The sequence below is a fragment of the Thamnophis elegans genome, chromosome 1 (genome assembly GCF_009769535.1).
Source record: "Thamnophis elegans isolate rThaEle1 chromosome 1, rThaEle1.pri, whole genome shotgun sequence".
NCBI classification, from domain to species: domain Eukaryota; kingdom Metazoa; phylum Chordata; class Lepidosauria; order Squamata; family Colubridae; genus Thamnophis; species Thamnophis elegans.
In genome coordinates, this window is record NC_045541.1 from 68457690 (window position 1) to 68485264 (window position 27575).

General features: G+C 42.0%; 1 protein-coding gene across 2 annotated transcripts in view; it reads left to right on the forward strand.

Moving 5' to 3' along the window:
• The window catches only part of ZDHHC5 (zinc finger DHHC-type palmitoyltransferase 5), a 71514-nt gene that overhangs the window by 24175 nt on the left and 19764 nt on the right, over positions 1–27575 (forward strand). For both annotated transcript variants that reach the window (XM_032219102.1, XM_032219110.1), the window contains one exon: positions 25738–25859. In XM_032219102.1, the coding sequence (XP_032074993.1) occupies positions 25738–25859 (122 nt within the window). The remainder of the gene's footprint in view (positions 1–25737; positions 25860–27575) is intronic.

Sequence of the window (27575 nt, forward strand, 5' to 3'; positions counted from 1 at the left end):
GCTTCCGTTACTTGTCCCAGCTTCTGCCGACCTAGCAATTTGAAAGCATGCAAAAAAAAAATGCAAGTAGAAAAATAGGAACCACCTTTGCTGGGAAGATAATAGCATTCTGTGCACCTAGGGCATTAAGTCGTGCCAGCCACATGACCACGGAGACGTCTTCAGAAAGTGCTGGCTCTTTGGCTTTGAAACGGAGATGAATACCGCCCCCTAGAGTTGGGAATAACTAGCACATATATGTGAGGAAAACCTTGATCTTTACCTTTAACATAGTAGTTCATAGCTGATTATAGTAGGGTGTCACATTTCCCCAAAACTTGTTTAAACTTCCATATTGTGAAAAGAAAACGTTTTCATCCCATACTCTTTAAGAGTTTGTCCTGAGTTAAATTTAAGCCTCTATTAAATTCTGACTGAAATGGGCAAGAGTGCCTTTACTGCTTTGTTCATATTGCTGTGGCTGTTTTTTTTTTAATTAGTTCAGACAAATGCAAATCATTTTGAACATAGTCCCAGCTTAAACAAGTTTTGCCAGTCCAACAGTCTGTATGAGGTCAGTTAGATACTTTAACTAGTATGAGCTGTTTTCCTAATGCCCTTTGTTATGGTGATTCCTTTGTAAGAACTCTAGACAACTTTGCTGCTTTGGCCTTCCTGGTTTATTTTAGAACTTTGGGCTATTTTCCAAATTATGTTTTTTATAGAAAGAATTTCTTGTTTCTAACAAAATAAAAAGCAGGCTGGAAGGTGTGGAATATGTGAATCAGGATAATCATGAAAAAAGATAAATTAAAACACCTATCCTAGAATTATAGATCAAACTTTAGAGCTCATGAGAAAACCGGAACATCATTATATTTCCAGTAAACAATTTTACTAGTTCTGAGAATATATTTTTCAGTCACAGATAGTTTCATGTTGGAATCATTCTTGTTTCTGTTGTAATCCTGAAATTCTGGCTATTCCATGTTAAGTTTACAGGGGTGGGGCTTCCCCCCCCCCCCATCTTTCAAGGAAAAAGAAAAGGCATATTAGTGAATACCATATTTTTCGACTTATAAGACACACCTGAATATAAGATGCACCTAAATTTAGAAGAGGAAAACAAACAAAAAAGCTTTTTGGCCTCTGCACACCACATTTTCAGCCCTTTTATTTAACCCTTTGAGCCTTTTTTCTATCCATTTTCGAGGCCTTTGGGCTTGTTTTGGGGGCTTTTTTGCCCACCCTTTTTGGCTTTTTTTGGCCCGTTTTTCCAAAAAAGGGGGGAGGGGGCAAAAAAAGCTCTGAAAAAAGGGGCGAAAATGGGGCATGCAGAGACAAAAAAGGGCTGATGTGTGGGCGGGGCTTCAGCAGTATTCGGTCTATAAGACATAGAGACATTTCACCTCCTTTTGGGAGACAAAAAAGTGTGTTTTATAGATAATAGATAGTTACATAGTGCAACTTTTACAGAATTTTATTTTTAAAAAACTTTCAGAGGGTTAAATGTAGAATGCATTGCCCCATTGAATTTTTAGTAAAAAAATTGCTGATTTTTTTTTCCTGAATTGATTCAGTAGTTTATTTTGTAGAGAAAGATAACCTAATCCCTTTTTCAGTATTTTCAGCAAACGTGAGAGGGATGAAAACTACGGGTACTTAAGCACAACCAGGGATATTAAGCTTTAGAAGAAGGGTTCTTAAACCAAGATATTGCAAACAACCTGAAGTTGGAAGACAAACTTGTTTAAAGTATTTGCGAAATGGACAAAATTTCTGCTAAGTATAACAATTGCCATCTATTGATTGTGTTACAAACTATTATAACAGACAATCACTTGGAGGAGAGCAGTGTTAGTCTGTTGGGGGAGGGGAACAGGACTCTGGTAGCTTCTGACTAACAGTTTTATTAAGACACATAAGCTTTCATGAGCTGCAGCTCACTTCCTCAGATGCATCAAGTGGCTAGACTGATTTAGGATTTAAGTTGGGATGAGATGGGGGAAGGGAGAGTAAGACAGGTTAGTTATGCAAGTATAGGTTACCTCGGAGACAGATTAAAAGCATCTTATTTAACAATTACTGTGTTAAAAACTCTGACTTTTAACACATTATAATTGTTAATTGATAATCTTTTTCACATGTAGCTAACAGAGCTCTTCTTCCCCTCCCTCAATTCCCCCCCATCTCTCCCCAATTTAAATCCTACATCAATCTAGCCACACTGTATCTGATGAATTGTAGCTCACAAAAGCTTATGCTGATAATTGGTTAGCGCTGACCTCAAAAATCAGGTATGGATTCTCTCAAAAGTATGTATTTGACTCTGGCATTTTCGTGGCATGGTTTCTAATGTCTGTTGTTTCTGGGGTGTCTGTAGAAGTGTACATGTTAGTAAAGTTCATCATTTTTATCCATTTTTTCAAAAGCTGTTAAAACAGTATCATTTTATTTGATTTAATACACTTTTAAGGCCAGCCACTTGCCAAACAATTCTGGGCAGCTTACAAAGTTAAAAGCAATTAAAATCAAATATTACATTTTAAAAGGTGACAGTGCTAAAATGGAAAATCAATCAATCCCAAACACCTCACATTCTCAATGTTTTGCAAGGAGGCTTTGGAAGAACCAGGTCTTAATTAATTGTCTTCCTAAAAGCCAGCAAAAAGAGGGCTGTACAGATCTCAGGGAAAATACTGTTCTAAAAGGCAAGTGACAACAGCAAAAAAAAGCATGCCTTCTGAGGCCCATACAATGACATTGCTTAATTGATGGAACTCAAGCATCCCTTTCCTTGTCCAGTCTTACAGAATAAATATAAATATTGGGCAGCTGTGTTAAGTTTAATTATATAGTGTACTGTAAGGAGCTTTAATGGATAACTACCAAGACCCTGAAATGCATGCAGAAGCCAAATGGTAACCGGTGCTCTTTGTGCAACAATGTTACATAGGCACGCTGTTTGCACTGCCGCTTTCTGGACCAGTCTTCAGGATCAACCCACATATTCAAACATGAAGCTATAGTTAAAATATAGTACTGTGATGGTGAACCTATGGCACGCGTGCTACAGGTGGAACACGGAGCCATTTCTGATGGCACATGAGCCGTTGCCCTGTCAGCTCCAGCTGATTTTTGGCCATTTTTCGCCCTTGATTTTTCACGTTGGGCGAAAAGCAGCCCAACACGCAAACCAGAAGTTCTGGAACAGACTCCTGAAGCTCCGGAGGGAGAAAAATGGCCCAACAGGCAACCTGGAAGTTTGTTCTCGAACTTCTGGTTTACATGTGGGGCCTTTTTCACCTTCCCCAGGCTCCTAGAAAGCCTCTGGAGCCTGGGGACGGCGAAAAACAGACCTATTGGGCCCACTGGAAGTTGGAAAACAGGCAGTTTCCAGCCTCCAGAGGGGCGGGGGAGGCCGTTTTCTCCCTCCCCAGGCTCCAAGAAAGCCGTGCACAGGGCAGCGGGGGGAGGTCACACGCACATGTGCAGGGCATTAAATTATGTGGATGGGCATGTGTGCATGCACCATAGCGTGCACATGCTTTTGGCACCCGAGGCTAAATCATGAGTTTTATTCATGGGGTAGGGAAGATTATGCAGGTAGTCCTTAACTTAAGACCACAATTGAGCCCCAAATTTTTATTGCTAAGTAAAATATTTGTTAAGTGAATTTTGCCCCATTTTACAATCTTTCTTGCGGATTCATTTAACATGGTAGTAAATGAATCTGGCTTTTCCATTGACTTTGCTTGTCAGAAGCTTGCAAAAGGTGATTTATATGACCCCCATGTGATGCTGTTGTCAGAATTGCTAACTGTTGCCACCAGGTCATATTCAATATGTGAAAAATCGTATGTTCTTTCCATTTTCAAGGCCTTAGCCACATAATTTTGTGTCAGATAAAAAATGCATGAATTTTACAGTATAACTCGGGTAAAATATATGGCATCATAAGTGTTCCCCATTCAAGATAGTTGGTACTATAGATGATACGACCTATACTGTCAATTCTCATTAAGCAGTAAAAAGGTTTTTGATATTTAAGGGAGATCGGAAAAGATGTGCCAACCTGAAGAAAAATCTTCACACTTTCTTAAGGTGTACAAAAGAAGCAAGAAAGAGAGAAAATAAAGGAAAAACAAAGTGGGCTACTGTTTTTGAGCAAGGCACACAACATATTGAGTAGTCAGATAAAACGTTAGATGAAAAGAATGAAAGATAAATGAATGAGGGAGGGAAGATATGAAGAAAAAGCAAATGGCGAAGATTAATGCCATGTGCATTTGATCTGGTTTGCTAGAATATACATTGATAAGAATTCACAAAAATCCATAGGCACCTACATTAACAAAGACTGATATAGTGGTTAAGGTGTTGGAATAGAAACCAATAGATTGTGAGTTCTAATCTTGCCTTAGGCATAAAAAACCAGCTGGGTGACTTTGGGCCAGTCTTTTTCAGCCCAAATCACTTCACAGGCTGCTGTAGAGAAAATAGGAGGAAGGAGTGTTCACTGCCTTGAGTTGTATATGAAAAAAAATCACGATAAAAGTCTAAACAAATTATTTACATTTGTCATACATGTGAGGTTGATTTATCAAGACACAAATTCTTTCTATGGGGTATCCATTTAGTAGAAATCTGTATTGATAGTTGTTTAATTTTAGCTTTCATGGTTAGGCTGGCTAGACAGTTTAGAAAGTTATTGGCTCAGGAATTTTATATTCAAATGAGCAGACTGTTCAATGATGGAGTTGGCTAGTTTAAAATAGTATATTTTCTAGTTATGCCTTTATATTATGTGTAAAGTAACCCTTCCAATAAAATATTAATATTGATAAATCTATCATTTCATAATAGAAATTATATTTTTGTTAGATAAACCCCTTTACATTAAGCTCAAAATGAATGATCAGAATTAATTTTGTCCCCAACACAAGTTCTAAATAGAAATCAATTGTAGTTTCCAAGAATAGATCTATGGAATGAAGCAGGATATAAAGGAGAGTTCAAAATGTGTAATATCTACCTTTTGGTGATGTTTGTACATTAAACCAGTGTATATGTAATTGAAATAAAACTCCATTTAGTTTTATGGATTGGTTCAGTATACCTTTTTAATTTCAGTTATCCTGCATGCAAATAGGCTTCAAAACTCCATAGTAATATTTATATCTAAACTTACTGTTACTTACAAAAAAATTAGACATATGTTCATATAGCTTTTTTGTGACTTCAGCTGTGTAATAATGTCACTGCTGAACCACAGTGTTAAACTTTCCATTTATGCATTACAATGTAAGATTTTTAATGTTTCACTCCATTATAAAGGCCCAAGACCACAGTTTTTTTTTAAAAAGGTCTGGTATTAAAAGATTAAACCTTTAGCTTAGAAGACTTACTTTCACTATTAACTTACTTTCACTATTATCTTGACTCTATTGGTTAGAGTTTATCATAGCATTGTTTGTGGCAGTGTTTGCATTTTGAACCAACTGTATCACTTGCGTATATTTTTATTATACTGCTTGCTTATAAAACTGAACAGTGCTTTTAGATTAATTGAAAGGTTTTTTTTTAATCCAGTGGGTATTTTTAAATAGCTCACAAACGTTTAATTCAATACCGACATATAATCAATTGAGAACCAAATTTTTGATGGCTTTACAAGAAGGAATTTCAAAAATATTTCTAATTTCTATAAATGACTCCTTACATATTTACGACCACAATTGAGGTCAATTTTTTTGTTGCTTAGCTGAGACAGTTGTTAAGTGAGTTTTGCCTCATTTTGCAACCTTCCTTGCCCCAGTTGCAAACAGCCATAAATGCAGTCGTGCTGCCAAGTGTCCAGAGTTTGGTCACATGACTGTGGTGGGGGTCTGACTGTTGGAACTTCAACAGTCATAAGTCCCCTAGGCATAATAACCTTGATTGCTAAGTGATAACTTTGGTAACTTCTGTCATTAAGTCCTCATAAACCAAGGACTACCTGTACTTGTCAGCATTCTAAAGAAGTTGAATGCCAAGGTTGGCAAATGAATTTTCTCATATGTATTAGTAATCAATGCAAACATATTTCGGATAGTGCCTTTGTTCTTCACTTCCCAAAATTTATTTTACTAATGGACACAGTTAGTTTAGACAGTAATTAATGTTTTTGGAAGGTTATGTGCCATTATCATTTCTTACTTTTTCATTTTCTTTTATTTTTCTATGATTGAAGTCTTTATCATTAAATAGATGTAGAGGTCGCTTAAATGGTGGATAAAACAATAGGGTTTTTTAAAATTTTGCACCTTCATTCTTGGTGTATTTTAAGTTCCATCTTTGTTTGATTTTTTTTTTAAAGAATACAACATGATTGATGATTACATGTGGTACTCAAATTTTGCTGTTCTCACTTATCAAGATGGAAGTTTCTGTGGTCCTTTCCTGTCTCTTTTCTATTTAGAATGATACTCCAGAGATACTTCAATACCTCAAGGAGAGGTGTACAAAGCACCTTGGTCACACATGTTCAGAGTATATATTACTACAATATCTAAATATTGCAGAAACTAAATATACTTTGTTTCTGCCATTGCTTTCTGCCTCCCACTGACTCATAACAAAAAATGGAATTGAATTAGCAAATTAGCATTTGCCTTCTAGATAGTTTGATCCTGGGGAGAATTTAAAATCTATGGGGAGGAGTGTTTCATACCCGTTGCTAATATAGTGATATGTTGGACAGGTTTTTTGGGGTTCTGATCCAACTTTCATGTCACACTTTTGGGAGCTGCTTAAACTGATTTTTCTCAAGCAGAAGGTTCATCAAGCCCTCTTTAGCAAGTTATATGCGGGTGGCAATTGATAAGAATTCTGTCATGTGAACTAATGTTATTCAGAACTAATAAATCTATACATACATTAGGGCAGAAACTTTTTGAGTCTTTTTTACAATCTTATGATGCAAAGAAGTAGGAGTCTGCTGATTATTTACGTAACCGTTGCTAATTCCCTATCAGTTTTAGAAGCAACTTAAAAAAATTACCTAGTTTGCTACATAAGTCATTTTGTCAAGCCACCTATACATTTATCTTCTTGACTGTTGGCTCATGCTGTATAAATTTATTTGTTTATCATAGAATGCTCTGACTTGGGAAGGAGGGACAGATGCTGCCCTAAATCTGTGGGATTAAATTCTCAGCAACAAAGCAGATTAGGGTATTATACCATCAGCTTCAAGGAGAAAAACTGCTGGCCTTTGAGCCCAGGCTTTTCTGCAGAAAGGACTATTTAATGAACTTTATCATCAATATTTAGAGTTAAAAGATACCTGGGAAGTTTTCTCAGCAAATCTGTTTAACTCTTTCTTCCACTTCCCCTCTTATAACACCATCATCCCTGTCAGATAATTGTCTAGCCCCTGTTTCTTTGTTTTGTTTTGTTCTGTTCTCAGTTAAATCTCATTATTTCAGAAGGCAGTCTTAATTGACACCTCCCATCTTTTAATTAAGCTTTGTAGCCCAGATTCTATTTATGTTTTATTTATTATACAAATGTATATGGTTGCCCAACTCACAGGTGACTCCAGATGCCTTACAACATTAAAAATCCACTGCATAAATCCCCACCCCTTCCCAATGCTTCCTTATGACTTTGGGGCATCATAACGGGTGGTCTAAAAAATAATAATAATGACAACCTTCAATCTAGTTTAGCTCTGTTGTTTGTATCTGTGCAGTTTTCTTGGTAATCTTAGGGTAGTGCCCTCATATTATTTTGTAGCATTTTACTATGCTGTTATATAGAATTTAATATACAAGTAATCCTTGATTTACAACCATAATTGAACCCAGAATTATGGTGGTAAGTCATGGCAGTTTTTATGCCGGTCACCATGTGATTGCACCTGATTTTATGACTGTTTTTGCAGTGGCAAAGCAAACATTGTGATTGTTAAATAAATGCCACAGTCATCAAGCAAATCAATTGTATCCAATGGTCACTTTTTGCCAGAAATCAGAAGTAGACATTAGTTTCTGGCAAAAAAGCATTATAAAACACCGTCACATTACTGTGTGACATGGCAAAAATTTGTAAATGCAAGCTGGCTGCACAGCTCTCAAAATATGATCACATGACCATAAGACCATAAGATGGTCATGTTGCTACATCAGTTAAGACCTTATCTGGATATGTAAGCCTTATTTATGATCATTTCCATCTTGTGTCACTTCTTATTTGGAATACTATAATGCATTCTACATGGAGCTGCATTTGAAGATCATACAGAAACTTCAAATGGTCCAGAATATTGTAGCACAATAACAACAGCTACCACTAAGCATCCTCATGTAACATCTTTGCTTTAGGGGCTGTACTGGTTACCAGTTAGTTTCAGATGAAATTCAAGATGCTGCCTAGCATATATATCATAAAGCCCTACATAGCTTGGAGCCTGAATATTTTTGGGATCTCCGGCTCCCACTGATTTATTCTCATTCAGAAGATCAGGAAGAATAGGCTCTAATCAGAATCCTTCTTTCAGTGAATGTGATTTGTAGGAATCCTGGAGATGAGCCTTCTCAGACATCCCTCCTCCCCCTTTGGAACAGTTTCCAATTTGAGATTAGAATAGCTTTGACTTATTAATATTCTAAAAAGCTATCAAGACAATGTGAATCTGCTGTAAAGGGGGCCAACAGCATGTTAGGTTTTAATAAGAAATGGTATAGTAAAAAGTGATGCCAATATCTTAATGGCCTTATGTACAGTAAATCATTGATGCAACTGCATCTGGAATATTGTATGCAGATCTGATTGCAGTGCTTCAGAAAAGGATGTAGTAAAGCTAGGACAAGTTCAGAGGAAGGCAACTAAAATAAACAAAGGGCTGAAGCAACTTCCTTATGAGGAAAGGTTGTGATACTTGGGGCTTTTTAGAAAGGGAAACGAGAAGGAACAAAATTGAGATGTGCAAAATTATGCAAAGTGTGGATAAAATAGACAAGGAGAAACTTTTCCCTATCCTAAAATACTAGAAATAAGGATCATTCAATACTGGAAGAATCAGGATAGACAAAGAGATTTTTTTTTACATCGTGTATTATTGAACTTTAAAATTTGCTTCCACAAGATCTGCTGAGTACCAGCTTGACTAGCTTCAAGAAAAGGTTGAATCAATTCACAGATATCACAGGAATCAGTGGCTACTTGATGATGGTGTGGCTGCCTCTGAACACCATCTTCTTGGAAACTAGCAAGCTCCCTTGTGCAGTTGGTTTGCTATTGTGAGAACAGACTTGTGGACTAAATGGGTCAGAGGTTTGATCCAACATACCCCTGCTTGTGTCCTTATGTTATTAAGACCTGGATGTTACAAAGGGGTTGTGGTGATGATTTGTGAGGATGGAGGCCTTCTGCTGTAGCATGTGTGATAAATGTTTATCCCTCTAGTGCAAAATCTATTGTAATTGATTATTTTCTTTCATTATTTTAATGTACAGTATTGTTTTTCATTCCTCTTAACTGGAAAAGAAGTTACCCCCAGTCTCCATAGTGCTATCTCAGTTCTATCAAATTAGTAAATACACAGACTTGTCTCCTCTATCCTTAAAATCTTATTATCTCCATAGCATCTTAAGGAATAGAAGCTCATGGCATTTACTCCCTGTGCACTTCCAGATTGACTTTGGATCTTTCCATGTCTTTGATACTGGTTTGAAAGTTTAATTTATTTTTGTTTTGGTGCTATACTGTTCTCCAGTGCACTGCTTGGAGAGTCCAAGCATGGGTTAACACCGTCTATCTGCCCTAGGACTGAGTGAGTTTTTTTCTCTCTGGCCACGCCTCCCTTTGCCTCCATAGTTTCAGTTTTAAAACTCAGTCCGCCCGTTTAGACTGTTTTGGGGAGCGTTCCAGTCCTAGAGCAGATAGCTGGACTCCCCAAGCTTAATTTCTCTCTAAAAGGTTTTTCCCCTTAGTTAATCTACTAGTCCTTTGTGTTTTCCATTGATTTGCATTTGCTAAGGAGGCGCCGGCTCGTTTCGCCGCCCACTGGTTGCATGCGAGGCGGGAAACTGAGTAGCTTGTCCGGTGGTGGCTGGCGAGCAAGGGGACGGGCGGGAGGCTTCCTGATCCGTGTGGGTCCCCCACTGCTGCTTTTGGAAGCCGCGCGGGTGGCTGAGTGCCCCACGGCTGCGGCGGTGCTCCTTAGTCCAAAGTCGGTGGTGGCCATTTTGGTAGTTCCCGCCATTTTCCCTCGTGCGGAGCTGATCGTTGGGAGCTTGCCGTGGATTGCGAAGTGCTCGAATTAGCCTCTCAGCTGCGGATCGCCACCAGGGAGTTCAGGCCTAGTCCGGGGTGCCGGCCAGGCCTGCCTTCCTTCTTCCTATACTCGGATTTCCTGAGGGGCAGCTGGTAGGGAGTTTTCCGGCCCTCGGGTGGCTCTCCCTCCACCGAGTGTCCACGGGCGTGCTTTTGCCGGCCGGCGAAGCACCTGGTGCCTATCCGCTGCAAATTATTCAATTGAAGAAGCATGGCAGACGATGGAAAGGAGGCGCAGGAGGTGCAGACAGGGCCCTCTGCCAAGCGCAGCAGGATTGAGGTTCCCCCCAAGGGCAGTAAGGGGAGGAAGGGCGCCACTAAGAAAGCCTCCCCGGGGCCTTCTGGGATCTCCACCAAGACCAGGGAGGGCCCCCAGAAACAAGAAGCTGTGGAGCCCAAGGCCCCACAGCAGCCTCCATCCCCTGTTCAAGCGGGGCAAGGGCCAGGCTTGCCCATCTCCCAGGGGGATGAACAGGATTCCCCTTCCCCTTGGAACAGCGGGTCCCCATCTCCCATGGGGGAGGGGTCCAGGGCCTCGTCCCCAGACGCCTCATGGGGATATACGGACCCCCCAAGTTCTTCACCCAGGGAGGAGCTGGAGCCCTTCCAGGGCCTGCTCCCACATGAGGAGGGGAGTAGTGCTGGGAGTCACAGGAGCAAGCATGCTCGGTCTGGCTCACGTGCCAGGAGGAGCAAGGGGCCTGCCCTGTCAGCTGAAATGAGGGAGGTCATTTTGATTGCTATTTCCCAGGGCATAGCCGAGGGCATGAAGCACAGGGAGGCCAGTAAGTCTGGCTCATCCAAGGCTAAGCAGGCCCCAGACTGTGACTCTGTACAGGCACCAGTTTCTCTGGGCACCTCAGTGGCCATGGAAGAATCGGTTTCGGAGGAGGGGGAGGAATCTGAGGGTTTTGTGTTATCGGAAGATGAGGATCTTCCCCCTGACAAGCCAGCCTTCACTGGCCTTTTCAAGCCGACCTTGTTTAAGTCTATTTTGCATAAGGCCAGGACGGCTACTGATTTGGGCCCTGCCATCAAGGACGCGAAGGCTCCTTCCTCCTCTTCCAGGGACCCCAAGGAGGGTCTGTTCAAGGAAACGACTCCTACTCAGGAGGTCATTCCTGTTCTGGACCTATTTATGGACGTTGTTCAACGTCAGTGGGCCCAGCCTGGCACATTGACCAATCCTAGTGGAGGAGACAAATCCCTTCACTCTGTTGAGGGTAAGATGGAGGATGTGTTGAAGTTGCCCGAGGTGGATGCCCCGATAGTTTCCTTGACTTCTACATCTAATTTGCCAGCCGACCTCCTTGAGGGCCTCAAGGCGGAGGATAAACGATCTGAGAAGGCGTGCCACAAGACACACCAGGCAGCCGCCTGGGCTATAAGGGGATCCACCTCGGCTTCCTTCTTCATCAGGGCGTCCTTTCTATGGTTGAGACAGTTGAGAGCCAAGCCTCCCGCCAGGGGATCCTGGTGGAAGCATGACCTCAGCAAGATTATCACCGCGGTTGAGTATTTGGCGGATGCCTCGTTGAATGCTGCTAAGTTTGCCTCTAGGGCTTTGGCATCCAACGTTACTTCGCGGCGGCTGCTGTGGCTTCGCCCTGGCAAGCCGACATGAAGGCTAAGTGGAAGCTAGCTTCGGCCCCGTTTAAAGGGGGGCAGCTTTTTGGGGACGCCCTGGACGAGTTTGTCATCGAAACGAAGGACAAACGGAAGGTCCTCCCAGCCACCTTGAAAAAGAACAAGCATAAGAATTTTGGTTCCTTTCGGAACCAGGAGACTAACCAGCCATCTACCTCGTCTACTTACCATAGACCCTATTCCGAAGGAGGGGACAGGGATCAGGACAGGGGCTCCTACGGGTCCCGTGGTAGACAGCAGTCCTTTCGGAAACCCTACGGGGGGGACTCCGCAGGGGCAAATGACCATCACAGAGGTCCTCGCATAGGGGGTCGGCTCCAGGTGTACACCGACATGTGGGAGGAGATCACCACAGACTCCTGGGTCCTCAGCATGATCAGGAAGGGCCTAGTGTTAGAGTTTCTGTCTTTTCCCCAGAGATCATTCATTCGGTGCCGCACTCCAAAAAGCCGCCTGAAGAGGGAGCTCATGCAGGCAGAGATCCGCTACCTTCTGCAGATCAGGGCCGTGGAATCTGTACCCCAGGGGCAGGAGAGGCAGGGATTTTACTCCATCCTCTTTCTGGTGCCCAAAAACTCCGGCAGGTGGAGTGCCATATTAGATCTGAAAAGGCTAAAACGGCATCTGGCCTACAGAAAATTCAAAATGCAGCCCCTCCAGTCAATCCTGGGGTGTGTCAGACAGGGGGATCTACTCACGTCAATAGACCTGAAGGAGGCTTACCTTCAGGTTCCGATCCACGTGGCTCACAGACAGTTCCTGAGGTTCTTCTACGACGGGGGGCACTACCAGTACAGGGCCCTTCCCTTCGGCCTCTCATCCGCACCTAGAACGTTCACAAAGATCCTGGCTGTGGTGGCGGGCCACCTCGTCCGTCTGGAGTGCTATCTGGATGACATAATCATACATTCCAGCAGCTGGAGCCAATCCAGGCAGAACGTTCAGTTTACCATACTCCCGTTGTAGCAGCACGGCTTCTCCGTGAACATGGAGAAAAGCCACCTGGTCCCTATCACGTGCCTCCAGCATCTCGGCGCGGTCATAGACTCGGTCGCTTGTCAAGTCTTCCTCTTTCCGGAAAGGCTGCAGAACCTCAGGCGCAGGGTGCTGCAGTGTCAAAGGTCCAGATCCGTCCTGATCGTCTCACTTTCACAGCTTCTCGGGATCATGATCTGCTGCCTGAATGTGGTTCCCTGGGCACGTCTCCATGCCAGGGAACTCCAGTGGTTCCTCTTGCCAATGCAGAGCGCCAAGACCAGCAATTCCTCGAGAAAGGTGAGCCTCCCCCCCAAGGTCATCCAGTCCCTCTCCTGGTGGAGGATGACGGCGGTCAAGTAGGGAAGTCTTTTTAAGGAGCCTGAAAGGGTCGTGGTGACCACGGACACCAGTCTGGCTGGCTGGGGGGGCCACTGTCAGGGCCAGCTTGCTCAGGGTCTGTGGAGCCAGGGGAAGGCCACCCAGAGCATCAACTGGCTGGAGCTGAGGGCCTCCCGCCTCGTGTTATGAAGGTTCTCCCACCTAGTCATGGGTCAGCATGTCCTCTTGCTGACGGACAACGTGGCCACCAAAGCCCACGTGAACAGGCAGGGCAGAACTCACTCCAGGAAGCTCATGGCAGAGGCAGAGGCGCTGGGAAGGTGGGCAGAGCGCCACCTGGCATCCTTAAGAGTGGACCACATTTCCAGGACCAGCAATCAAGAGGCGGATTGGCTGAGCAGACAGCAGATCGACCACACTGAATGGCAGCTGCATCCGGACCTGTTCCAGCAGATCATGAGGAGGTTCGGCAAACCGCAAGTAGACCTCTTTGCCACACATTCCAATACTCATCTGCCATGGTTCTTTGCCCGATACCATTCACCTTTGGCGGAGGGGATGGATGCACTAAGGTGCAGGTGGCCCCCAGGAATTTTGTACGCGTTCCCTCCTCTGCCGCTACTTCCACAGGTTGTAACCAAGATCCTGGTGGAGGGGGCGGAGGTCCTCCTGGTCGTGCCCTACTGGCCCAGGAGGTCCTGGTATGCGGACCTGGTAGGTCCCTCGGTACAGAGACGGTGGATAATCCTTCGAGATCAGATCTCCCTCTGCCAGGGCGCCGTCAGCCAGCCGGATCCCCAGCGATTGCAGTTGGCCACCTGGCACTTGAGGGGGAGCTCCTGAGGAAGCAGAAGCTCTCAGAAAAGGTCATCCGTACTATCCAGGCGTCCAGGAGACCGTCCACCACCAGAATATACGATGCCACCTGGGCTGCCTTCTCAGCCTGGTGCAGGAAGGTAGGTGTGAACGACATTTCAGCATCTGTCCCTGAGTTGCTGGACTTTCTGCAGGAGGGATTGGACAAGTGGTTAGCTCCAAACACCCTCCACCACCAGGTTGCTGCCTTGTCCACGATTCTCGGCAAGGGGTCCTCCCGTACCTTGAATCAGCGTCCGCAGGGTAAGAGCTTCCTGAAGGGGGCCTCTAATGTCAGCCCTCGTCCAGTTCACTGTTACCCATCTTGGGACTTGCCTCTGATGCTTTGTGCCTTGAACGGGGGCACCGTTCAGACCTCTCCGTCAAGCGAGTCGTCACCATCTGACTCTGAAGATGACATTCCTCGTGGCCATCACGTCTGCTTGGAGGGTGTCAGAGTTGGTGGCCTTGTCTGTCAAGGCAGATCTTTGCATTGTTCATTCTGACAGGGTTATTCTGAGGTTGGATCCCATGTTTGTCCCTAAGGTCATCACCATCTTTCATAGATCGCAGGAGGTGATCCTCTCGAATTTCTGTCTGAAACCTAAACACCCCAGGGAGCGTGATTGGCACAAGTTGGATGTGCGACATGTGGTTCGGATATATATCAAAAGAACCAAGGAATTTTGGCGTTCCGAATCATTTTTGTGTCTTTTCACTCTGGGTCGCTAGGTCACAAGGCGTCTTCTCATACAGTTGGTCGCTGGTTGCGGGCCTGCATCAAGCTTGCTTACGAACATCAGGGCAAGACTGCACCGAGCCGCGTGACCGCGCACTCAACAAGGAGCGCAGTGACTTCGGCGGTTTGGGCAACCCAGGCTTCCATTCTCGACATATGTAGAGCGGCCATGTGGGCATCTCCCACTGCGTTTGTCAGGAACTATAAAATTGACACCTTTGCCTCGGCCGAAGCCTCTTTTGGGAGGAGAATTCTACAGAAGGTAGCAGAGGCTCCAGAGAATCTGATCTCTGCCTCACCTGGGACATTATAGCATGGGTATGTCCCACGCTTGGACTCTCCAAGCAGCGCACTGGAGAAGGACCGTTGGCTTACCTGAATGGTCGTTCTTTGGGCGCTGCAAGGAGAGTCCAATCCCATCCGGATTCTGGCATTGGGACTATTGACTGGACATGACTGTGAAACGGGCTTCCTGCACTGTTGCTTCTTCGTTTTAAAACTGAAACTATGGAGGCAAAGGAAGGCGTGGCCAAAGAGAGAAAAAACTCACTCAGTCCTAGGACAGATAGACTGTGTTATCCCATGTGTTAACTCTCCTCGCAGCGCCCCGAGAACGACCGTTCAGGTAAGCCAATGGTCCTTTTCTAAAACCAAACAAAATTAGATTTTCTTTTCAATACTGGGGTTGCTAAGCTATTTTTAAATTGACTTTGCTCTTGTTTCATCATACCTTCCAATTTTTAGCACAAGTAAGCTCTTATTCAGTGCTTAATGTAAACTAACTGTCCTAGCAAAGGACTTCAAAAAAACCTTACTAATGAAACTTGATTTTCTTGCTTATATAAGTAGTGTTGTAATCCTATCACATTTCCTCTAGTCTGTTCCACAATTTACAAATTCAATTGTTCAGCATAATTTCCATGTTGATATATATACCGCATACAGACATTTTCTTCACTTAATCTCTGGGCTCAAGTAAGCAAACTGGAGCAAACCCCTTTCCCTTTGCCCACTTCCAGAGCCACATAAAAAGCCTTATACTGCAGCCTATACAGTGGGGCAAAAAAGTATTTAGTCAGCCACCAATTGTGCAAGTTCTCCCACTTAAAAAGATGAGAGAGGCCTGTAATTGACATAATAGGTAGACCTCAACTATGAGAGACAAAATGAGAAAACAAATCCAGACAATCACATTGTCTGATTTGGAAAGAATTTTTTTGCAAATTATGGTGGAAAATAAGTATTTGGTCACCTACAAACAAGCAAGATTTCTGGCTCTCACAGACCTGTAACATCTTCCTTAAGAGGCTCCTCTGTTCTCCACTCATTACCTGTATTAATGGCACCTGTTTGAACTTGTTATCAGTATAAAAGACACCTGTCCACAACCTCAAACAGTCACACTCCAAACTCCACTATGGTGAAGACCAAAGAGTTGTGAAGGACACCAGAAACAAAATTGTAGACCTGCACCAGGCTGGGAAGACTGAATCTGCAATAGGCAAGCAGCTTGGTGTGAAGAAATCAACTGTGGGAGCAATAATTAGAAAATGGAAGACATACTGATAATCTCCCTCGATCTGGGGCTCCACGCAAGATCTCACCCTGTGGGGTCAAAATGATCGCAAGAACGGTGAGCAAAAATCCCAGAACTACACGGAGGGACCTAGTGAATGACCTGCTGAGAGCTGGGACCAACGTAACAAAGGCTACCATCAGTAACACACTAAGCCATCAGATCCTGCAGTGCCAGAAGTGTCGCCCTGTTTAAGCCAGTACATGGCCGGGCCCATCTGAAGTTTGCTAGAGAGCATTTGGATGATCCAGAAGAGGATTGGGAGGCTGTCATATGGTCAGATGAAACCAAAGTAGAACTGTTTGGTAGAAACACAACTTGTCGTGTTTGGAGGAGAGAGAATGCTGAGTTGCATCCAAAGAACACCATACCTACTGTGAAGCATGGGGGTGGCAACATCATGCTTTGGGGCTGTTTCTCGGACGACTGATCCGTGTACAGGAAAGAATGAATGGGGCCATGTATCATGAGATTTTGAGTGCAAACCTCCTTCCATCAGCAAGGGCATTGAAGATGAAACGTGGCTGGGTCTTTCAGCAAGACAATGATCCCAAACACACCGCCCAGGTAACAAAGGAGTGGCTTTGTAAGAAGCATTTCAAGGTCCTGGAGTGGCGTAGCCAGTCTCCAGATCTCAACCCCATAGAAAATCTTTGGAGGGAATTAAAAGTCTATGTTGCCCAGCGACAGCCCCAAAACATCACTGCTCTAGAGGAGATCTGCATGGAGGAATGGGCCAACATACCAGCAACAATGTGTGCCAACCTTGTGAAGACTTACAGAAAACGTTTGACCTCTTTCATTGCCAACAAAGGATATATAACAAAGTATTGAGATGAACTTTTGATATTGACCAAATACTTATTTTTCACCATAATTTGCAAAAAAATTCTTTCCAAATCAGACAATGTGATTGTCTGGATTTGTTTTCTCATTTTGTCTCTCATAATTAAGGTCTACCTATGATGTCAATTACAGGCCTCTCTCATCTTTTTAAGTGGGAGAACTTGCACAATTGGTGGCTGACTAAATACTTTTTTGCCCCACTGTAACTATGTTTACAACTATTGTGAAAAGCTGCAAAAATGGCGCCGTGTACCTCTGGTAGTACCTCTGGTCATGACCATAATTTGTTCCATAACTTTGGTCATGACCTGAACCTAATTTTGGAAATTTGGAGTTTACCCAAAAAAATGGCAGGGAAGGAGAAATTGGTCTTGGAAAAAAATTATGAATTTTTTGGTTGGAACCCGATTTGGTCGTGGTCAGAAGTATTCGTTACCAGAGGTTCTACTGTATTCTTTCAGCAGTATTGCTAGCAGACTTATATTAAAAGCAGAAGATGTTATCTTCACCACATAATGGTTTCCTCATTACAATTGCCCTTTTTTTCTTTTTACAAATAGTCAGACAGATACTTTACAACTCAAATTGAAAAACTGAAGCAGAGCACAATAAACCATTTAGTATTTTTATGTATGATGGAGAATAAGCAATGTTTCTTACTTAGCAGCTGTGGCTGCCAGATCAGGGAGAGATGCTATTTGAGACCCATTTTATTGGTCAGTTAGAAACAAAACTGGCTCATTAGTTGTTCCCTAACTGTTTCACAGTTTCAAGAATAGCAGAATTGAAACAATTGAAGGTCAGCTTCAGACTGGTTTGTGTGGGATTTGGTGTGGAAATAAAAGGGAAATTGTGCTGTATGAAAATGCTGTCATGGAAAAAGAGAATATTTAAGATGATAAAAAGAACCTGAAAATAAAGTGGAGGGCAATACAGCTACACGAGAATTGTTCTTGTGTGCTTCCAGAAATTCTTACTGTCATATCTGGATATTTCTAAAATTTCTAGAGTCTTTTATGAGACAGCACCAAAGAGCACATTGAAAGAAGTGGTACAGCTTCTAACTAAGATACATGTTGATTGACCAGGCCTGATCTTCCTAGAACCATGATGGCGAACCTATGGCATGCGTACATTTGTGCATGTATACGCTGGCCAGCTGACTTCGGCCTTCTTTTGAGGTCGTTTTTCACACTCAGGAGACTTCCAAGCCTCCGGAGCGCAAAAAACCCTGCCCTACGGGCAAACTAGAAGTTCAGGAACGGACTTCCTGTTTGGCCGTAGGGCCATTTTTCACCCTCTGGAGCCTTCAGGTTCCTTCAGGAGGCTTCAAGGAAGGCCTCCTGAAGGCCCCTGAAGGCTCCGGAGGGCAAAAACCGGCCTACGAGCAAACTGAAAGTCACAATTCCCGAACTTTCGGTTTCCCCATAGGTCCTTTTTTGCCCTCAAGAGCCTTCAGGAGGCTTCCCTTAAAGGCTCCAGAGGGCAAAAACCAGCCCTATGAGCAAACCAGAAGTGACTTCCGGTTTGTCCGTAGATCCTTTTTCGCCCTCTGGAGCCTACTATCACGTTCCGGCGTTCACGTTGCATACAAACAGAGATTCAGTTTGGTGAAAAACTTTTATCTCTATCTAATAAACTACGTGATAATCAGCACTAAATGACAATGATACAATGGTAATCAAATCCAAGTCAATTCTAACCAAGTTAACGCCAACACCCATATATATTATACCATTACCCCACCCAGCTTCACCCACAACTCCACCCAGATGATACCCACCCACCATCACCAATCACCATGACCCTCAGCCACAACCCCACTCAGTGTCATCATAGCCTCTTTCCTGGTTAGCCGTATCTGAGCAAAAAAGTTACATCAGAGTAGGCAGTTGCACCCGAGTAGAAGAGCCACATGCAGCTACAGGCTCAATCGACATCCAAGAGGCAACCTCAACATAGTAGCGTTAGTGGCATGTAAGCATGGCCGAGCGGGCATGGTGATGGACAGGTTCCCCCTGGATGGCAGCCTGAGGGCTGACACCTACAGGGAAGCTCCTGAGGGTGTTTTTGCCCTCCCTGGGCTCCTAGAAAGCCTCTGGAGCCTGGGGAGGGCGAAAAAACTGTGTCAAAAGTGGAGGGGTGTCGGTCACACATGCATGCACGCGGGGGGGGGGGGATTGCATGCATAATATTATGGCTATGGCACCCCTGCTCACGGCCCCCCTGCAGTCCCCCTGCTTTTGGCATGGGAGCCAAAAAAAGGTTCGCCATCACTGTCCTAGAAGATATGCAACTAGCATGTATCAATATGTACTGCATAAAATTTTTCCTGATCATAGCTATCTGGAAATCCAGGATTTCACACAATTTTGTTTCAAGGAAAAGTTGTTTCATCTAAAGTGAGATAAATCTTTATCCCCAGATGGAGAAAAAGGGGCCTCTCCTAATTAAGAGACATTTGTTTCTTGTTTTGATTAAATTTTAATTTGCTGACTTTCATCTAGCTCTTTATATGTTGAAACATATGAATGGTAATTATTTCACAGGAGTCACACACTTAAAAGGTCTAAGAGATTTCCTCAAACAGTTGATTTAAATATTAAAAAGAAAAAGCTGATCTTTGGGAGTTGAATTTATACTAAATCTTATGTCATTAGCATAATGAAGCTCCTGGAAAAACTATAGAATCATTGAGAAATATAGATGACTATCTTACTCTTGCGTCGATTAGGATAACTCTCCAATTCCTGTATAGACAAGCAGCTGAAAGTTATCCATCTCCAAACAAAATTAAAAATTGCATTGAAATAATCAATTTCATTCAAGGCCTCTCATCCATGAATAACATAAGAAATTCTGGGTCCAGAGAAATATTTCTTTCCAATCTGGTATAATATTTCATCCCATAGTTGTACTCCCATCTAAACTCTATTGGTCACTGGAACATAGGGGTTCTCAAAATTGTAAGCTAACCATCCCTTCATGAAGTTTCAGATTGTTCATCAACTCCCAAACAATTATATGAAAATAATAAATGCTACTTTAATAGTACTATGATAATAATGACAACTCAAAGCCGTTGTCACTGGCAGCTGGCCATCTAACCCTGAGAAACACTATATTGCCATTAGTCATCTCACCTTCAGGATGAGCGACTAGCATGGCGTTCTACAGAAAACCCAATAGATTAATTAACCCCAATCAAACTTCTGTCATTTATTGACCACCTATTGATCCCCAGATATTTACTGCCCCCCCCCCACATTTGACCCTCAGACATTTATTAACCTTTGAATAATCCTATCAACCTTTGGGAGACCCTACTGTAAGATCATACACCATTCTTGTAATTACTATATTAGATTGGTGTCTCTAAAGACATATTTACCATCTCTTACTAATTATCAAATGTGTCTACTATCTCTTCATAATTATCCAACATATGAGAATATTAGTGACATTTCTCCCATGATCCAGGGCAGCTTGATCCTTCCTCTCCAGTTGTTCCACCATAACATTTTTACTATTACTTTGTAACTCGAGATAATCCTAAAGGGCTCTCACTGGTTCACAGGTATTGTGCAATTACAAATGAAACATCCACCCTGAGTTTAAAATAAAAAGACATAAATGAATAAAGCACAAAGAACCCCCAGCAGTCAATAATCTGTAAATTTCAGCTAAAACATCATAATCCAAACATCCTCGAGAAGAGATCTGTTTTAAGCTAATTCTAGACAGTTAAAATGGGAATGAACCTGATTCCCACTGAGAATTAATTCAGAAGGACCAGCACTACAACGAGAAGAAGCACCTACAGGCCCCACCACTGAAGCCAAACCTCTGTAGGCATTCACTAGTTTATAGGAAGGGTAATAAAATAGCTATTGAGTTACCAAGTTGCCTGAAAATCTCTTTGACACTTTGCTAGGATTGATCAGGTTGTATTTAATAATATTGTTTGCTGTCTTATACCAAGGCAGCATTTTAAAAAATGGTACTTCTCTTGGCCTATTATCTCAGCTTTATTTCATCTGATACAAAGATGTAAAGTAATGACAATTTTATTATATGGGCTTGAGAACAAGACTGGTGCATAGAATTAGCTGCAGAACTATTTTGAGGTATAATTCCTGTCATTTTCTAGGCTAATCATTTAAAGTTTATCTTAGGTCTTGTCCATTTCTGTGATGAAGCTGTGAGCCCAAAGAGGTCTAGTCTCTGTTATGATGCCAGATGATTAACATTAAATACATTTGAGTCTTTGTTGTTATTTGTTCATCCTTGCTTGATATTTTGTACTCATTAACATACTCTTACTTTGAACCAGTTAAATTAGAATAATAACCTGCAGATCCTTATTTTGTATTTTTTTTAATTGTTAAACCAAATTTATTATGCACTAGAAGGCTTGAAAAATTATACCCTTTTCATCCTTTCACTATAGAAGGTAGTAGTTATGTGCAACCATCCTGTGTTGAATCATTTGTACCAGCTTCAAAAGCAGGCAGGTGTTCTTTATATTCAGTTATGAGGGAAGCAATGTTGAACTTAATTATTAACGATAAATCTGAAGTCATTGTCTATGATAAAATTTCATTCATTATATCTACATTGAGGTAGCTTGGATCCTGAGGCTATTCCCATATTTCATTAAAGCATGAGAGTTTTTTTTCTGTTCCATTAAAAATTAAAATGAGTTAGCTCTAATATAGTTTTATCTCTGTTCCATTAATATCTTCAGTACATTAGTAAACATTTAAGGATTATCTAGCTTGATTCTAAGTGAGCTTTTGCTATGCTTCTCTTCCAGTCATTAGCATTATATTTAGTGCAACACTCTTGTTGCTATCCATCTCTAGTCAGACTAGCTTGTCTTGTTTTCCTTTCTTGCTAAGTCCTCTTCCTTGACAAAGCAAATTGCAGTTGCTTTTAGAAAGTTCAAGATATCCAGCCTTATAGATGAAATATTTTGACTAGGTACCCAAGTGTTATTCTTTACATTAAAAAATTAATAGTGATCACAGTGTCACAGAACTGAGTAAGTTGAGGAAGAATGTAGTCCCTTAACAACCACTCATTCTGTAACCATTCGAATTTACAATGGTGCTGAACAAATAGTAGTTTCAAACAGTCCTTGACGTTAAAGACGTTTCAGGGCCTTGTAGTAAAAATGCGGATGCTTCACCACGACCGCAATGCTCCCCTACTGCCTAGCTTGACTGGGGAAGGAAAAATGTGTGCTAAAGTTAATTTTACCTATCCATTAAGAATTCAAGAATATGTTATGGTACATTAACATAATACAGATTAAAGAAGAAATTGAAAAGAGACAAAATAAAAAAATGAAGAATGACTTTTTTAAAGATTGATTTTCGCTTTTGTTCCTTCAATCAGAATCACACAGGGACACTGTTCTGCAATGAAAACCATTATCAAACAATAGAATAATCTGATCTACTTCTAGCTTTCATTATTCTTCTAGCATGCAGTATAATTCCCTGATTTGTAACTCACATCACAACGGACTGGTATTTCTTTTTCTTTTTTAAAAATGCTTTTCAATTCAACCTTTTTGAAAAGATACTTCCACTTCTTCTGAGAGATAGAGGAAAAGGAGACAGAAAGAAAATGGAGGCTGTCTTCGGCTCAAGTTAAACCTCATTTGTTGGTTCTCAGCCTCTGATTTTTCTGAGGCTTCAATTGTCTCTGGCCATTATCTGGATCTATACATCAGCTAATTTTTGCTCAACTGACAGTGTCTGAACTTCTTTGAATGGGATTTATCTCATTCACTGCAATTTCTGATGCTGTGTAATTGGAATAACACCCCCTTTTGAAATGATCTGTAGTCTTCATCAGATCTTCTCCACTGTGAAGTTAGCCTAGTGGGTATGTATATAACAGTGATAGCTAACCCTTTCCGGAGCAAGTGCCAAAGTGTGCGTGCACAAATCCCCAAAAATCAATGTGTGCATGGCCCCTCCTGCATGAGCCCCACCCTCTGCGTGTGCAGACCCCCCCTGCATGTGTGCACGCACCCCATGCATGTGCGCCAGCAACCCAACAACGGCTGGCCGGCGGGAGGCGTGCATGCATGCGTGATGGAGCTGAACTAGGGCGATGGCTCGTGTGCCCACAGAGAGGGTGCTGAATGCCACCTGTGGCATGCGTGCCATAGGTTCGCCACCACAGGTATATAAGATGTGGTCTCTTAGAAGCACTCCTGAGATGGAACTCTGTTTTCGTGAAGGTCAGATTGATTGGTTCAACATTTATTGTGTTCTAGACTTGCAGGAAAAAGTACACAAAGAAAAATGAACTGACTAATCAATCCAAATAGGGACCTGAGTTAATCAGTTATGGAAGAGCCCATCAGATGGGTTTTTATTTAAAAGGAGAATATTGAAAAAGCTAGGTAAGAAAGGAAACCCCAATACCCAGAAATCCATGAAGAAAAATAGGGAATTATAGAACCAGGTAAGGGATGAGTGAAGAGATAATGGCAGAAATCAATCTTTCAGGAAATCATTTTTTCCTTTCTTTTGCAGTTTTTACAATAAACCTTGTTCTAATTTTATACCTAATTAAGACAATTATTTTGTGGGAAGTGTTTAGAATACCCCCTTCCTGTAATAAATAGGTTGCTATTTTCCTCCTCCTGAGTAAACCAAGACAAAGGGATTTCTCCAGAAAAAAAATGACTGGTGGCACTATTATCAGAATGGCTCTTCCCAGGAATGGGGACAGTGGGGTATAATACCTTTATTATTTTTTGCAGCCCAATCCATCTCATCCAAGGTGCACATTCTTCTGTAGAAATTTATTGTCAATGATGGCATGTAATTGCATTTAATAAAAAAAAAATGCAAATGGATATTTCCTCTTTTGAGCTGAATGTAACATCAGCATTATCAAGGAGCTTTTTTGTCAGTTGGAATAGAGAATCATTTCATTCTCTTATGCTCATCCCTGAATGAATACTAAGTTTAGAAATCTGGATATAAAGAACTATCTCAGTAGGTAATGCATTTTTGCATGAGATCTTTTCATGACTAAGGAATCTGAATCTGTATGTGGGAAATTGTTACTTTATAATATTATGAAATATTATGAAAAGATACAGATAAGGGGTTTTTAATACTAAGAAGAGAACATTTATAGCTCAGGATTGAACTGAGGAATCCTTGGTGCTCTCTGTGTTTAATTGTTGTTTTTTGCAGAAATTTTGTTAGCCAAGCAAGCAACATCTTCAATGCTAAAAGTGGGTCTTGTTTACTGTTTGATTGTTTGTCTGAGTTGGTAGTCCCTTGATTGGGGAATTGGTTACCTCTTGACTGTTGGTCTGCTATTAATTTTGGTATTAATCCCTGCCTATCTGAGTGTTCCGTTGCTGGTGAAGTGTTTTTGATCTTTTGTTTCCTTTGTAGCTTTTTGATTGTCATTTTTGATTGATATGTAAATATTGCTTATCTCTATGTGCCTGCTGATGGCTGATTTGTCTCAGTACCAGGCTTCCAGGAATTCTCTAGCTTTTTGGGGGCGGGGTGGGGGTAGCTTGGTCTAGGATTATCATAGTTTTCCAGTTGAAACTGTGGTTAAGACTGTTCATGTGTTGTGCAATTAAGGAGTTTTCATCATGTCTTCTGACTACTAGCTGGTGTTATGGATGCAGTCTGCTAGTCTTCTGCCCGTCTGTCCTACATAGTGGCTGTATTACAATCCTTAGATTGTAGATTATTCATGTTCTTCTGGCTACAGGGTCTTTTGATTTACTTAAAATATTTTGGAGGGCTTTATTTGGTTGGTGTGTTACTATGAAGCCATGTGGTTGCAATAGTTTGTTGATTGTTTCTCATATGTTTTTGATGTATAGCAGTGCTATCTTTTTCACAGCTTGTGTTGGTTGTGCTATAGAGGGTTGAATGGTTAGGCGCTTTTTAATAAATTTACATGGGATCCATTTTGTTGCAAGATGTTGTATAAATGTTCTATTTCCTTTTCCTGATGTTCAGGGTTGCTGCAGTACATTTATGTTAATCTAAATAGTGTTCCTACACAGCTTCTCTTATGAGAGAAGAGAGTAGATGTAATATACATTCCAGTAATGCATGTTGAAGAAGTATCACCTTGAAATTGTCTACTCTATGTACTGTAGGTCTACTATAAATTTGAAGGTTCACTTATGAGATAGGTTATCTAACAATTGTCCAATGAGGTTGAATTCAAGTAATTCATCTTCTCTTTCAGATTAGATGTTACATATTTAGGTAATTTTTTTAATTTGAGTAGAACAATACTTTCTCACTGCTAATTGGTTCCATGAGCTTCTGAACAAATTTGAAATGACAAAGTGCAAGTATATAGTTTTTAAGGAAAAGGTTTGGATGTCAAATGCAGTTAATAAAGTTGAGAGAGTGATTCTTTTTGTTTTGGATTGCTTTTTCTTGTACAGGTGTCCAGGACTCAGCATTTACATCTCCCCAATCATACCCATTTACAATGCTGTGGTCTTCCTTTTTGTGCTGGCCAACTTCAGTATGGCCACTTTCATGGATCCTGGCATATTCCCTAGAGGTAAGCATTGATCTTCGGGAGTGGGCGGCATACAAGACCAATAAAAATACAAAAAATACAAACAAAAAAAAACAAAAAAAATTGTTCCGGTTTCTAGCAAATCATAAATTTAAAAATGGGGATTATGACTATGGTTATTTCAATTTTTCAGCTGTGAGGCATTTTCTATTTTACATCTGTATACTATTTTTTTTTTATCACAATACAGGTAGTCTTCAACTTATAACTTGTTAGAAGTTATAACGACACTAAAAAAAAGTGACTTACAACCGTTCCTCAGACTTACGATTGTTGTGACGTTCCCCACAGTCTCATGATCAAAATATGGGTGCTTGGCAACTGGCATGTATTTGTGATGGTAGCAGTGTCCCCAGGTCACATGATCACCGTTTGTGACTTTCACAGCTGACAAGCAAAGTCAGTGGGGGAAGCTGGATTTGCTTAATGACCACACAATTTACAACTGCCATCATTCACTTAACAAATATGGCAAAAGGGTCATAAAGTTGGGTGCAGTTCACCTAATAACTGCCTTGCTTAGTAACGGAAATTGGGTTACCTGTGACACAATTACCACCTGTAAAAATGCAAATATTTGCCTTTCTAGTATAAGCCCAAGAGTGAATATTGAGAATTTTAAATACTTGGTCAGCATTATTAGACTCCATGACCATATTTGCCTAAGTTGGAATTTCTCAGTTTTAGCAGTGAACACATAGCATTGCTCTTTTCCTTTATTGCCTGGTTTCTTTTGCCAGGGAGTCTGACTTACAGTCTTGATTATGATTATTGGTATATTGCTTACATTATATAATCCCTGTTGCCTTGTCTGTTTCAGTCAACAGCTTATAAAATTAGTCTTCGATGTACGACCACAAGGGAGCCCAACATTTCCATTGCTAAGGAAGGCAGTTGTTTAGCGAGTTACTTTCCATTTTACAACCTTTTTGCCACAGTTGTTTAGTGAATCACGCAGACCTTAAACAAATCTGGCTTCCACCATTGACTTCACTTATTAGAAGCTGGCTGGGAAGGTTGCAGATTTTGGTCACATGACCCTGGGACAGTGCAGTCATAAATACATGCCAGTTGCTAAGCACCCAAATTTTGATCACGTGACCATAGAGATGTTGCACTCTTCATAAGTGTGAGAACCAACTATAAATCATGTCAGCCTACCGTGCCAGGCGGGGCTGCCATTCACTCGGGGGGGGGGGGAACAATGACAGGTGATTGGGTACCTGCACACCAGTCCAGGGCCCACCACCAAACATTTGCCCACATCATTCAGAGCAGGGCCCGCTGCCTAGCAATCTCCCATGTCCTGCATAGGAGCGCTCGTCAATTGATCCCCCCCAGCGTTGCACACAAGCAGAGGAGGTTACTACTATCTACTGCCGGGCCAGACGCCCGCTTTTCAGCTGATAGCTGGAACTGTTGTCCGGGATCGGAGATGCACATTGGGCTGCTCTCAGAGTTTGCACATGGGACAAGCCTACATTCCATTCAGTCTTGCAGGCATTGTTGGGGGCGTGCCAGGGTGGTGGGGAAGAGCCGCAGTAACACTTAAAAGGTGGAGGGGAGCACTAAGCAGTAGCTCTGAATTCAATTCACTCTGGTGTTTCACTGGGTGATGGTTAGAACGTGCTGGTGCATCGAGAACAATACAATCTACACTTTGAACTACGTGTTGGTTTGTTTATTCCTTGTTTGCCA